The 13,669-nt window shown below is 40.3% G+C and overlaps 1 protein-coding gene across 1 annotated transcript in view; it reads left to right on the top strand.

Annotated features, from left to right (window-relative positions):
• Nucleotides 1–244: 244 nt before the first annotated feature.
• The window catches only part of LOC120424033 (5'-3' exoribonuclease 2 homolog), a 62,384-nt gene continuing 48,959 nt past the window's right edge, over nucleotides 245–13,669 (top strand). The window contains exons 1-2 of the mRNA XM_039588056.2: nucleotides 245–511; nucleotides 654–2,589. Of these exons, the coding sequence (XP_039443990.1) occupies nucleotides 437–511; nucleotides 654–2,589 (2,011 nt within the window). The 5' untranslated portion in view covers nucleotides 245–436. The remainder of the gene's footprint in view (nucleotides 512–653; nucleotides 2,590–13,669) is intronic.

Below are 13,669 nucleotides of genomic sequence, written 5' to 3'. Positions count from 1 at the left end.
TCAAAACGCGTTTGACACACGTACCGTAAACATTTGTAATTATAACTCGGGACGAAAATCTATCGCAAAAGGGCAATTCGTCATGTATTCTAATCGTAATCATAATATTTTCCCTCGGATTCTGCACTGCGCAAAGTAATTTACACGCTCATCCGAAGCAAGAACATTTAGAATTATTTTTTAACTAAATTCTAACTTTCATTTGATTAAGCGTGTCACCGCGCTCGCGTTTGACAGCTCCGCTTCTTCGACGGTCGCGACGACGGATTTCACTTTTCGCGCTGCCATTTTCGAAGGGTCGCGAGTTTTGTTTTGTTCCGGGGAAAAAAATCCGGTTCGTGTTCCGCCGCGGAACCTTGAGTGCGTCGTCGTCGTGTAGTGTAGAACCAGGTCGTACTAGGAACGGGAAGAACGGACCACCGGAACCAGCAGCAGCATGGGAGTACCAGCATTTTTCCGCTGGTTATCGCGCAAATATCCCAGCGTTATCGTTGAGTGCGTGGAGCAAAAGGTAATTAAAGGTGGACATTTTGGAGGGGAGGTGGGTTTTGAGGCGATTCGCTTTGGTTTCGGGGTCGATTCCAATAGGATGTTTGGCTTCATTTTAAAAACAAACATAACCTCTAAAAACTGTTTGTTTTGATCCGTTCCAGAACACCGACGACGATGGCAACGTCCTGTACGACGACATGACCAAACCGAACCCTAATAAGGTGGAGTTTGACAACCTGTATCTGGACATGAACGGGATCATCCATCCGTGTACACATCCGGAGGATAAGCCGGCGCCGCGGAACGAGGACGAAATGATGGTGGCCATCTTCGAGTGCATCGATCGGCTGATGAACATTGTCCGTCCGCGGCAGGTTCTGTACATGGCGATTGATGGGGTGGCGCCGCGCGCCAAGATGAACCAGCAGCGATCGCGACGGTTCCGGGCGTCTAAGGAAGCGGCGGAGAAGGCGACGGAAATTGCCAAGATCCGGGAGGAGTTGGCCGCGAAGGGGTGCATCTTGCCGCCGGAGAAGGAAAAGGGAGCGCACTTTGATTCGAACTGCATTACGCCCGGGACGCCGTTTATGGACCGGCTGAGCAAGTGTCTGCAGTACTACGTGCACGACCGGATGAACAACAATCCCGGGTGGAAGGGGCTGAAGGTCATCTTGTCGGACGCGAACGTGCCCGGCGAGGGCGAGCACAAGATCATGGACTACATCCGGAAGCAGCGCGCCCAGCCCGACCACGACCCGAACACGCACCACGTCCTGTGCGGTGCCGACGCCGATCTGATCATGTTGGGCCTGGCGACGCACGAGACGCACTTTACCATCATCCGGGAGGAGTTTCTGCCGAACAAGGAGCGGCCGTGCGACATCTGTCAGCAGATGGGCCACGAGATGAAGGACTGCGCGGGGTTGAAGTCGGCACGGGACTGCGAACGGTCACCGCCACCTCCGGGCAAGGAGACGCAGTTCATCTTTGTGCGGTTGAACGTACTGAAGGAGTACCTGGCGAAGGAGCTGGACATGCCGAACCTGCCGTTTACGTACGACTTTGAGCGCGTCATTGACGATTGGGTGTTTATGTGCTTCTTCGTGGGAAATGACTTTTTGCCGCATTTGCCGAGTCTGGAGATTCGGGAGAACGCGATTGATCGGCTGGTCACGCTGTACAAAAAGTGCGTCTACAAGACCAAGGGCTATCTGACGGACTCCGGGGACGTAACGCTTGATCGCGTCGAACTGATCATGACGGATTTGGGCTACGCCGAGGACGAAATCTTCCGCAACCGAAAGGTCACCGAAGACCGGTTCAAGGAGCGCAACAAGCGCATGAAGATGCAAAAGGAACGCGAGCAGCGCCCCAAATTCGATCAGATGCACAACTCTCAGTTCGCGCCGACTCCGCTCGGCCGCGGCCAAACCCCGCAAGCCATCGTGAACCCACGCCAAGAGGCGGCCAACTTCCGCATGGGCGGCAACAACCGCAACCAGCAGGACTCCAACCAGGACAACCAGCGCCGCGGCCAGAAACGCAAAGCCGACGATCCAATCTCGCACGCAGCCGCCGAAGAAGAACCGGAAACCCCCGACGAAGTCCGCCTCTGGGAGGACGGCTTCAAAGATCGCTACTACGAGTCCAAGTTCGACGTGCTCCCCACCAACATGAAGTTCCGCCAAACCGTGGCCTGGGAGTACGTCCGCGGCCTCTGCTGGGTCCTCAAGTACTACTACCAAGGTTGCGCCAGCTGGGAGTGGTACTTCCCCTACCACTACGCCCCATTCGCGTCCGATTTCCGCACCCTCCAAAACGTCAACAAGCACTTTGACCGCGGAACCCCGTTCAAACCGCTGCAGCAGCTGATGGGGGTGTTCCCCGCGGCGAGTCGGAGTCACGTGCCGCCGGCGTTTGCCGAGCTGATGGTGGATCCCAAGTCGCCGATTATCGACTTTTATCCTATTGATTTTCACATCGATTTGAACGGGAAGAAGTTTGCGTGGCAGGGCGTCGCGCTGCTGCCGTTTGTCGACGAGAAGCGGCTGTTTAAGGCCACCGATCCGAAGGTGCCGGAGCTGACGCAGGAGGAACGTGAGTAGAGTTTTTGTTTTGTCTTTTCTTAATAACTAATTAGATTAGATCATAGTAGACTACGTATAGGAGAGTCTAATTTGTAAGGGGACAACAGTCTGACTTTAAAATAATTCTATTGCTAAAACTCAACTGAAGTAGTTCGATCCCTGGAAAATCTCCCAAAAGGTTATTATGGTCCTGGCCAGGTCTGGATCTTCTTGTACATACAACTTAGAAGAAGCAGAAGCAGTTAATTTTCAAGAAGCTTTAGAAAATTCATTCACTGTGTGACTTCCAAGATCTGGGAGGAGGAAAAGCTACCGGAGGAGTGGATGGACGGTGTCGTGTGCTCCATCTACAAAAAGGGCGATAAGCTGGACTGCGGCAATTACCGGGGCATCACGCTTATCAACGCGGCCTACAAAATCCTCTCCCAGATTCTCTGCCGTCAGCTGTCACCCCATGCGGGGAGGTTCGCGCGCGCCACCACGGACCAAATATTTTGTCTCGGACAGATCCTCGAGAAATGTCGTGAGTACAATGTGCCCACACATCACATCTACAGTCGACCGCGAGCAGCTATGGCAGACTATGCACGAGATCGGGTTCCCGGATAAACTGACTCGGCTGATCAAGGCTACCTTGGATGGTGTGATGTGTCACGTGCGTGTATCTGGGGAATTAGCGGAACCCTTTGGATCACGCCGAGGGCTGCGGCAAGGTGATGGCTTATCCTGTGCGCTATTCAACGTCGCCCTTGAGGGCATTATTCGAAGGGCGGGCATCGAAACGAGTGGCACGATCATGAACAAGTCCTACCAGTTGCTTGCTTTTGCCGAAGACATCGACATTGTGGCAAGAAACCAGGAGACGGGGAAGGAAATCTACACCCGACTGAAGGTACAAGCGAGGCGTGTAGGACTTGGCATCAATACGACGAAGACAAAGTACATGAGAGAAAGGGGTTCGAAGGACGTCGGCCCCCCAAGTCTCACCCCTCTAACCGTGGATGGTGATGAGTTGGAGGAGTTCGTTGTACTTGGGATCGCTGGTAACCGCCGACAACGACACCAGCAAAGAGATCCGGACTCGTAATTTTGCTGGGAATCGTGCGTACTTCGGATTACGGAAGACCCTCACATCGGATCGAGTGCCACGCCGCACGAAGCTGACGATGTACAAAACACGATGCGGCAGGAGGACGAACGTGCCCTTGGAGTTATCGAACGGAAGGTGCTACGAACGATCTACTGTGGAGTGCAGGTGTCTGACGGAGTGTGGCGACGACGCATGAAACACGAACTGCACGCGTTTCTTGAAGAACCGTCCATCGCCACCCAGACGATGATCGGGAGGCTCAGGTGGGCCGGCCATGTCGCCCGAATGGACGAGAGCCAGCCTGTCAGTCTGCTATTTGACCGCGCCGAACCAGCTGGCGGAACAGGCAGAAGAGCAGGGAAACCGTGGTGGGGAGATCAAGTGAATGGTGATATCCGGAAAATCTGTAACCTGGGAAATTGGAGAGTAGCAGCACAAGACCGAGAAAGATGGAAGCGTCTTCTTGCTACAGCACGCGTACCTGGTGCGCTATGCTGATTGGTATGGTATGTAACAGCAACAACAACAATGGTAACCCAGTCGGGAAAGGAGGCGTCCCACCGGTTCCAGTGGCCAAAAAACCACCATCTCTGGTGGTAAAGAATACGAGCTACGCCAAGCTGAGGAGTGTAATGTCGTCGTGCACAACCAAGCCAAGTTACAAGCTGACTCCGTTTGGGATCAAAATACTGTGTATCTCCGAGGAGCGTTTTGAAACCGCGCGGGCCCACTTGATTGCGAACAAAGTAGAGTTTTGTACCCACGAGAAACGAAGCGAGCGGCAACTCCGCGTCGTCGTCAGAGGACTTCCACCGGCTTCACCTGAAAAGGTCAAAAAGAACCTCAAGGAATCGCACAACCTGGATGCTGTGGAGGTGCACGCCATCAAAGGAAAACGCAGAGTTCGCCTCCTCGGTGGAAACCCCGCACTCTGTTACGTTCCCCAAGGGGTACACCAACCTAAAGCAGCTGAGTGAAATGAAGGGCTCGAAAGCGTTTCACATCCGGTGGGAGGCCTACCGGAACAAGTGGCCGAACGTGACCCAGTGCAGAAACTGCTTGCTGCTGGGCCATGGAACCAGGAAATGTCACCTCAAGCGGAGGTGCAACATCTGTGGGGGTCCCCACAAGACGGACGAGTGCAAAGTCCAAGAAGTCGAGCCGAAGCGGTGCGCCAACTGCTTTGGAGCCCACGAAACTAAAAACCGCAGCCGTCCCAAGCGTTCGGATTTCATCCGGAAGCGGCAGCAGGCGTCGAAACCAAAACCAGCAGTTCCGGCGTTCACGCCGGTGGAGTTCCCTACGCTGCCGGGCACGTTCTCGGACGAAAAACAGCAGGATCGCCCTCGACCCGCAGGAAGCAGTCAAGAAAATACTGGCATCGGCGCCGGTGCTAACCCCAAGGCGGAAAGAGAGGAGGTGTTCTACAGTTTGGCTGAGCTGTGGTACATTTTCTACAGCGCCAGGTTCAAGATCTGTAAGACCCGCTTGGACCAAGAAACCCTCGTCAGTTACATGATCTCGAAGTACACAGCAAAAAATCCGATGGTAAAATCGCATGCAAAAGCATGCACATCACCTTCGTCAAAATAAACACTAAATATTACACGCTGCATGTACAATTTTTGCAAACACAAAAAAAAAGTTGCAACCGACGGGATTCAAACCCAGCACCAACAGTAAGGGCTGGCGCCTTAGCCCACTCGGCCATCAGACCGATGGAAAGCTGAAAGGATAAAAGCATATATGAGCTTGACATTTCGGTCAAGTAGGTTTCCCATACTGATGGGCTACATATTTCAGAGTGTAAAATCACATTAAATTGCATAAAATAATGCAATATTTATTTTACACCCAGGCCTTTTACACGCAGCTGGATTACTACTTTTTTAGCTGTGTATGGAGTGTAAGGAGTTGTTTTTGCTAGGTATTGTACATGAGTTGTTTACCGATCCTCGGACTTATCCTGGTCGCAGCACCTAATAAAAATAAGTTATGAATAAAAAAGAACTAAATGAAAGTTGAGTGAATCCGACATAGATTCCGACTTTCCTATAAAGTATAAACATTGAATCGGCAGTAGCAAGTAGTAGTAGTAGCAAATAAATGCTGTAGCAATAAATGCCCTACTTCTGATAAAATTGAAGCTGCTCGAATGCTTGCTAATTTGATATTAACACTCAAACGCTCGGGTAGTCATTTGACCCCAATTTTTTTTCTTAAAAATCTCGTAACTTTTTGTAGAATTGACCAATTTGGATGCTTCCGGTTGCAAAAGATCAAGTTTGTCTATATTTTTAACTGTCAGATGGGGGACAAATATTGTCCACTTTTACCGGAGATATTCCGGATTCCGTTGGGGTACCTCGGCCATCCTATGTGGGTTTTTGGTCAATATAACAAAAACTTAACACAGAACAATGCCGGAAATGATGCAAAACTTCAAGGCATCATTCTAATACATCATCCTGCAAAAATAATTGAGATGGTTAAGTCCTACGGGGCACCGGAGTCGGTTCCAGTTGGGCACCAATCGACATCAGCTCAGTGAACCGTTTCCGGTTGGACCTTTTTCCGGTGCCCGAAGGTCTTGAGCATGCCATGTATCTATGCAGCAATTCCATTTGAAAAGAGCCTAAACCGAAAAAAAAGTTCTCCGATCGGGCTCAAATTTTTTTCTGGGGGGTTCTTGGCCAAAATAATTAGACCCGTATTTTTTTTTTTGGCCATTAGGGTGACCTACATCGTGCTAGGGAGGTTCGAAAAATGGCAATTTTCGTAATTTTTCGCAAAAACCATATCTCCGCGTCATTTCATCCGATTTTAGCTGTCTTAGACGCAAAAGAAAGGTGATTAGATTGGCTATTTGAGAAAAATCTTACTATTTTTGCGTATTTTAATTACGAAAATTTTGGTACCCTAACATGTATAGGTCATCGCTTAAATTTTGATGTTATCGCAATTTTAGTGAAAAAGTTGATTTTTTGCCGATTTCGTCATTTTCCTGTTTTTGCGCGTGGCGCGTCGAAATACTCAGTTTTTATTTTCAAAAAATCATATCTCGAAAACGTACGGTTCGACATCGCCAAATGTTATGTGAAATTTTCCGAGGAATCCGATAAAAATATTTTCAGACATAGGCTCTTTGGTCCACACACGATCAAAACGCCATTTTATGTTTTCATACGACTTTTTCAAAAGTTAAGCTAGATTTTTGGAACTTCTTACTATTTTTTTCAAATAGCCAAACTAACCACCTTTCTTTTGCGTCTAAGACAGCTAAAATCGGATGAAATGACGCGGAGATATGATTTTTTGAAAAAAGTGGTTTTTGCGGAAAATGACGAAAATTGCAATTTTTCGAACCACCCTAGCACGATGTAGGTCACCCTAAGGGCATCTCCACCGCAGGGACCTAATTGCGTTGCAAAGCTAATTTGGCACCCGCGTCAAGCCCACCGCGGTACTTGTGCGAGAGCTAATTTAGGTTCGAGTTCATCTGTGTTCATTCGAATCTAAACAAAACTCAGGTTAGCTCCGGGATCTACCGGGAGCAAATCGTCTGACGGATGGTTTTTTCAAGCAAAACAATGTAATTGGGCCAATGTGAGTTTGTAAACAAAGAGTTCATCCTGCTCACGTCAGTAAATGTTTACATTAGGAGTGATGATTGATTTTTCGATTACAATACTTTGAGTTTGGAGATATTTTCCCTCCCGTGCTGCAAAGTTACGCATGAAAAATGACTTTTGGTAATCTGGGGTGATGCAATTTAGTTTTTTAGGTCAGATTGGGGCTGTGTTTGTTTAATTTTGGTCAACGCATTGTCGATCTACTGCCGGACATGCAAGAGACAAGTCATTTGTATTGAGTAAAAAGCAAAGTTCAAGCATAACATTTTAAATAAGCCAATACGGATTTGAAAACAAACAATCCTTAAATTCTTAAATTCTTAAATTCTTAAATTCTCAAATTCTTAAATTCTTAAATTCATAAATTCTTAAATTCTTAAATTCTTAAATTCTTAAATTCTTAAATTCTTAAATTCTTAAATTCTTAAATTCTTAAATTCTTAAATTCTTAAATTCTTAAATTCTTAAATTCTTAAATTCTTAAATTCTTAAATTCTTAAATTCTTAAATTCTTAAATTCTTAAATTCTTAAATTCTTAAATTCTTAAATTCTTAAATTCTTAAATTCTTAAATTCTTAAATTCTTAAATTCTTAAATTCTTAAATTCTTAAATTCTTAAATTCTTAAATTCTTAAATTCTTAAATTCTTAAATTCTTAAATTTTTAAATTCTTAAATTCTTAAATTCTTAAATTCTTAAATTCTTAAATTCTTAAATTCTTAAATTCTTAAATTCTTAAATTCTTAAATTCTTAAATTCTTAAATTCTTAAATTCTTAAATTCTTAAATTCTTAAATTCTTAAATTCTTAAATTCTTAAATTCTTAAATTCTTAAATTCTTAAATTCTTAAATTCTTAAATTCTTAAATTCTCAAATTCTTAAATTCTTAAATTCTTAAATTCTTAAATTCTTAAATTCTTAAATTCTTAAATTCTTAAATTCTCAAATTCTTAAATTCTTAAATTCACAAATTCTTAAAATTTCAAATTCTTGATTTTGAATTCAATTTTTGATAAAAATAGTGTTTTTGTATGTTCGAAATTCGGGTTTTTCGTAAATTTATATTTTCAAATTTCTAAATTTCAGATTTTTAAGCTTTTGTAATTTCGACTTGTAATTTCTGAATAAAATAAATACTTTAATATTAACATTGTTATTCAATTCTGCATATTTTTTATTTAGAATTTCCAAATTTAAGATTTTTTTACTATTGAGTTTTTTAGTCAGATAATAGATATTTGTATGATAACTGTCAAAAAGGAAACAAAATACAAAAAGGAAAATTCTTGTTATATATTTGAATTTTAATACATAATTCAAAAATGTGTTATTTAAAAAAAAAATATTTTTAAATTCTGAACATTCATGTTTAAATTTTCTGTGATGATTTGCTTATATTAAATATAGGTGGTTGATTATTTTTTATTTAAAAAATACTAAAAAATGATACATGACACAACCAAATTACTGATTTCTTCAATATTTATTCAAATTTGATAATCAAAATAAATGCATCTTCAAACAAAACAAATACAAATAATTCTAAAAATCGCTGAAAAAATTAGCCACCGGCAGCTCGGGGACTTCTCGAGCACCTATCTTGGCTACTCGACGGATCCCCGATGAACTTTTTCTTCGCTGAATGAACTCGTAGGCTAATTTAGCTTTAGCTTTGCTACCCGCGGTGCGAAAGTTGGGGTGCAAACATGTCGGGAGCAAATCGGATGAACTCTTTTAAAAATTTGAAAATGATATTTTATTGATGTAAGTAAACAATTAGGACATATAATGCAATTGGAAGCATGTTCTATCATGCTAGAATGAAGTTTTATTGATTTCGATCAACAAAACGGCTAGAATTTGAAAATGAATAAATTAGATCCCCGCGGTGGGCTTGATTCGGTAGCCAAATTAGCTCCCAGCGGTGCGAAAACGTGTATTAGCTACGGAGCAAAGCTAAAACTGGGGATCCAACCGATAGGTTTGCCACGCAATTAGATCTCTGCGGTGGAGATGCCCTAAGGGCATCTCCACCGCAGGGACCTAATTGCGTTGCAAAGCTAATTTGGCACCCGCGTCAAGCCCACCGCGGTACTTGTGCGAGAGCTAATTTAGGTTCGAGTTCATCTGTGTTCATTCGAATCTAAACAAAACTCAGGTTAGCTCCGGGATCTACCGGGAGCAAATCGTCTGACGGATGGTTTTTTCAAGCAAAACAATGTAATTGGGCCAATGTGAGTTTGTAAACAAAGAGTTCATCCTGCTCACGTCAGTAAATGTTTACATTAGGAGTGATGATTGATTTTTCGATTACAATACTTTGAGTTTGGAGATATTTTCCCTCCCGTGCTGCAAAGTTACGCATGAAAAATGACTTTTGGTAATCTGGGGTGATGCAATTTAGTTTTTTAGGTCAGATTGGGGCTGTGTTTGTTTAATTTTGGTCAACGCATTGTCGATCTACTGCCGGACATGCAAGAGACAAGTCATTTGTATTGAGTAAAAAGCAAAGTTCAAGCATAACATTTTAAATAAGCCAATACGGATTTGAAAACAAACAATCCTTAAATTCTTAAATTCTTAAATTCTTAAATTCTCAAATTCTTAAATTCTTAAATTCTTAAATTCTTAAATTCTTAAATTCTTAAATTCTTAAATTCTTAAATTCTTAAATTCTTAAATTCTTAAATTCTTAAATTCTTAAATTCTTAAATTCTTAAATTCTTAAATTCTTAAATTCTTAAATTCTTAAATTCTTAAATTCTTAAATTCTTAAATTCTTAAATTCTTAAATTCTTAAATTCTTAAATTCTTAAATTCTTAAATTCTTAAATTCTTAAATTCTTAAATTCTTAAATTCTTAAATTTTTAAATTCTTAAATTCTTAAATTCTTAAATTCTTAAATTCTTAAATTCTTAAATTCTTAAATTCTTAAATTCTTAAATTCTTAAATTCTTAAATTCTTAAATTCTTAAATTCTTAAATTCTTAAATTCTTAAATTCTTAAATTCTCAAATTCTTAAATTCTTAAATTCTTAAATTCTTAAATTCTTAAATTCTTAAATTCTTAAATTCTCAAATTCTTAAATTCTTAAATTCACAAATTCTTAAAATTTCAAATTCTTGATTTTGAATTCAATTTTTGATAAAAATAGTGTTTTTGTATGTTCGAAATTCGGGTTTTTCGTAAATTTATATTTTCAAATTTCTAAATTTCAGATTTTTAAGCTTTTGTAATTTCGACTTGTAATTTCTGAATAAAATAAATACTTTAATATTAACATTGTTATTCAATTCTGCATATTTTTTATTTAGAATTTCCAAATTTAAGATTTTTTTACTATTGAGTTTTTTAGTCAGATAATAGATATTTGTATGATAACTGTCAAAAAGGAAACAAAATACAAAAAGGAAAATTCTTGTTATATATTTGAATTTTAATACATAATTCAAAAATGTGTTATTTAAAAAAAAATATTTTTAAATTCTGAACATTCATGTTTAAATTTTCTGTGATGATTTGCTTATATTAAATATAGGTGGTTGATTATTTTTTATTTAAAAAATACTAAAAAATGATACATGACACAACCAAATTACTGATTTCTTCAATATTTATTCAAATTTGATAATCAAAATAAATGCATCTTCAAACAAAACAAATACAAATAATTCTAAAAATCGCTGAAAAAATTAGCCACCGGCAGCTCGGGGACTTCTCGAGCACCTATCTTGGCTACTCGACGGATCCCCGATGAACTTTTTCTTCGCTGAATGAACTCGTAGGCTAATTTAGCTTTAGCTTTGCTACCCGCGGTGCGAAAGTTGGGGTGCAAACATGTCGGCAGCAAATCGGATGAACTCTTTTAAAAATTTGAAAATGATATTTTATTGATGTAAGTAAACAATTAGGACATATAATGCAATTGGAAGCATGTTCTATCATGCTAGAATGAAGTTTTATTGATTTCGATCAACAAAACGGCTAGAATTTGAAAATGAATAAATTAGATCCCCGCGGTGGGCTTGATTCGGTAGCCAAATTAGCTCCCAGCGGTGCGAAAACGTGTATTAGCTACGGAGCAAAGCTAAAACTGGGGATCCAACCGATAGGTTTGCCACGCAATTAGATCTCTGCGGTGGAGATGCCCTAATGGCCAAACAAAAAATTACGGGTCTAATTATTTTGGGCAAGGAAATTTGAGCCCTATCGGAGAACTTTTTTTTCGGTTTAGGCTCGTTTCAAATAGAATCGCTTGATATCAGATGGAAATAAGTTTTAGAAATGATATGCCAACATCAGGGTCCGACGAAAATACATGCTTTTTCTCTAGATCAAGGGTGCCCAACCTTTTGGGCCGGAAGTATTGTTTGATAATAGTTGAAAAAGTTAACAACTTTTTCTCATGACATAATTTTTATTAGATCCTTTTTGGTTTAGTTTTTAGTAATTAATTAAGTATGATTAATAGGCTTTTATAACCTTTTTTTTATTGTTGAAAAGTTGTTCTGAAAAAATACAAAATTGCTTGCTCACTCATTTATTTTAAAAAACAATTTTAATCAAGTTCATCAAAAAAAAAAAAAAATCAATTTGAAGTTAATCTTGTAAAAAATAGGGTCTCGTGGCGCGGTGGTAAGCGGCTTCGGCTGCCGATCCCTAAGTTGCTATGGGGCGTGGGTTCGATTCCCGCCTTATCCTCTTGGCCTTCTATCGGATGGGGAAGTAAAACGTCGGTCCATTTGCGTAAAAGAGGTTTTGGCTGACTCACCACACATAACCTTCGGACGCCTAGAAATGAGCAGAAACTTGCAACAGAGACCACAAATGACCCGGGGGTCGTTAAAGTGGATTGCTTTGCTTTTTTTTATTGTAAAAAATAATCAAAATTTTAATAAATCTGAGATACGTGTTTTTCGACGCCACGCGCAAAAATGAGAAAATGACAAAAACGGGAAAAAATCAACATTTTTCACTAAAACTTCGATAACTTGAAAATTTCAGCGATGACCTTTACATGTTAGGGTACCAATTTTTGTAATTGAAATACGCAACTTTTGGTATCCTAACATTTTCAAGTTATCGCAGTTTTAGTAAAAAATGTAGACTTTTTCCCGTTTTCGTCATTTTCCCATTTTTGCGCGTGGCGCGTCGAAAAACCCAGTTTTTATTTTCAAAAAATCGTACCTCAGAGTATTGAAAACATAACTTCACCATTTTTTGATATGTTATGTGAAATTTTCCGAGGAATCCGATTAAAAATATTTTCAGACATAGGCCCTTTGGTCCCGAGACTTTCAAAACAGCATTTTAAGTTTTCATACGACCTGTTCAAATGTTAAGCTAGATTTTTGAACCTTCTTACTATTGTTCCCAAATAGCCAAACTAATCACCTTTCTTTTGCGTCTAGGACAGCTAAAATCGGATGAAATGGCGCGGAGATATGATTTTTTGAAAAAAAAGTGGTTTTTGCGAAAATCGACGAAAATTGCCATTTTTCGGAACACCCTAACACCGCGTACGTCACCCTAATGGCCAAACAAAAAAATACGGGTCTAATTATTTCAGCCAAGAAACCCGCAGAAAAATTTTGAGCTTGATCGGAGAACTCTTTTTTCGAATCATGCTGTTTTTACTGTTTTCAATTTATTGCTCAAGCAAAAAACCTCAATGTTCCTAGTTTCAAAAGTTTACCAAAAGTACAATAATGTTATGTTATGACTTTGATCATTCAATATATTGAGTAAGGACTCAAACCTTACTTGTTTGAAGAAAAGGGCGTAGATTAAAACATTAGACAATAAAGGAAAGCATACTACATAAAGTTCGATACTGAAAGAATAATTGTATGTTGAAGGAAAGAAGAGTAAAAGCTGTACGAAGTAGTAGTAGGCCTATAAAAATATAGGCAATAATTTATGAAAAAAGCTATGTGATAAAGGATAAATAGCATCAATGACAACTTTAGGAGCCGATTAAAATAATATTTTAATAAATAAATAAATAAGCCAATGAATAAAGAATACATCAAATATGAACAGACATTAACCTCGTTCGCATATTAAGGGGATCAGTTTTTGTTAGAGAAAAAACATAACAGTTAAAACTGGCAAATAGAGTAGAGTAGACTTGAAAGATAAGTGAAACATAACTAAAGTAGTTGGAGATAAGAAGAATGTTCTAGGTACATTCACAACAGTTCGTTCAACATGCTGTGAATCAAAACAATACCTTCTACAATCACAAATTACTTCCCTTTCCCACATTGCCGCTTTATAATGTAGTCCATGCTCTGCAAAGAAAGGGATGTTAGTAAAATATAAACACTATAAAATAACGATACAGTTACTTTCGGGAACCTGA

Source organism: Culex pipiens, chromosome 1, assembly GCF_016801865.2.
Source record: "Culex pipiens pallens isolate TS chromosome 1, TS_CPP_V2, whole genome shotgun sequence".
NCBI lineage: Eukaryota > Metazoa > Arthropoda > Insecta > Diptera > Culicidae > Culex > Culex pipiens.
This window is presented reverse-complemented; position numbering and strand designations above follow the sequence as displayed.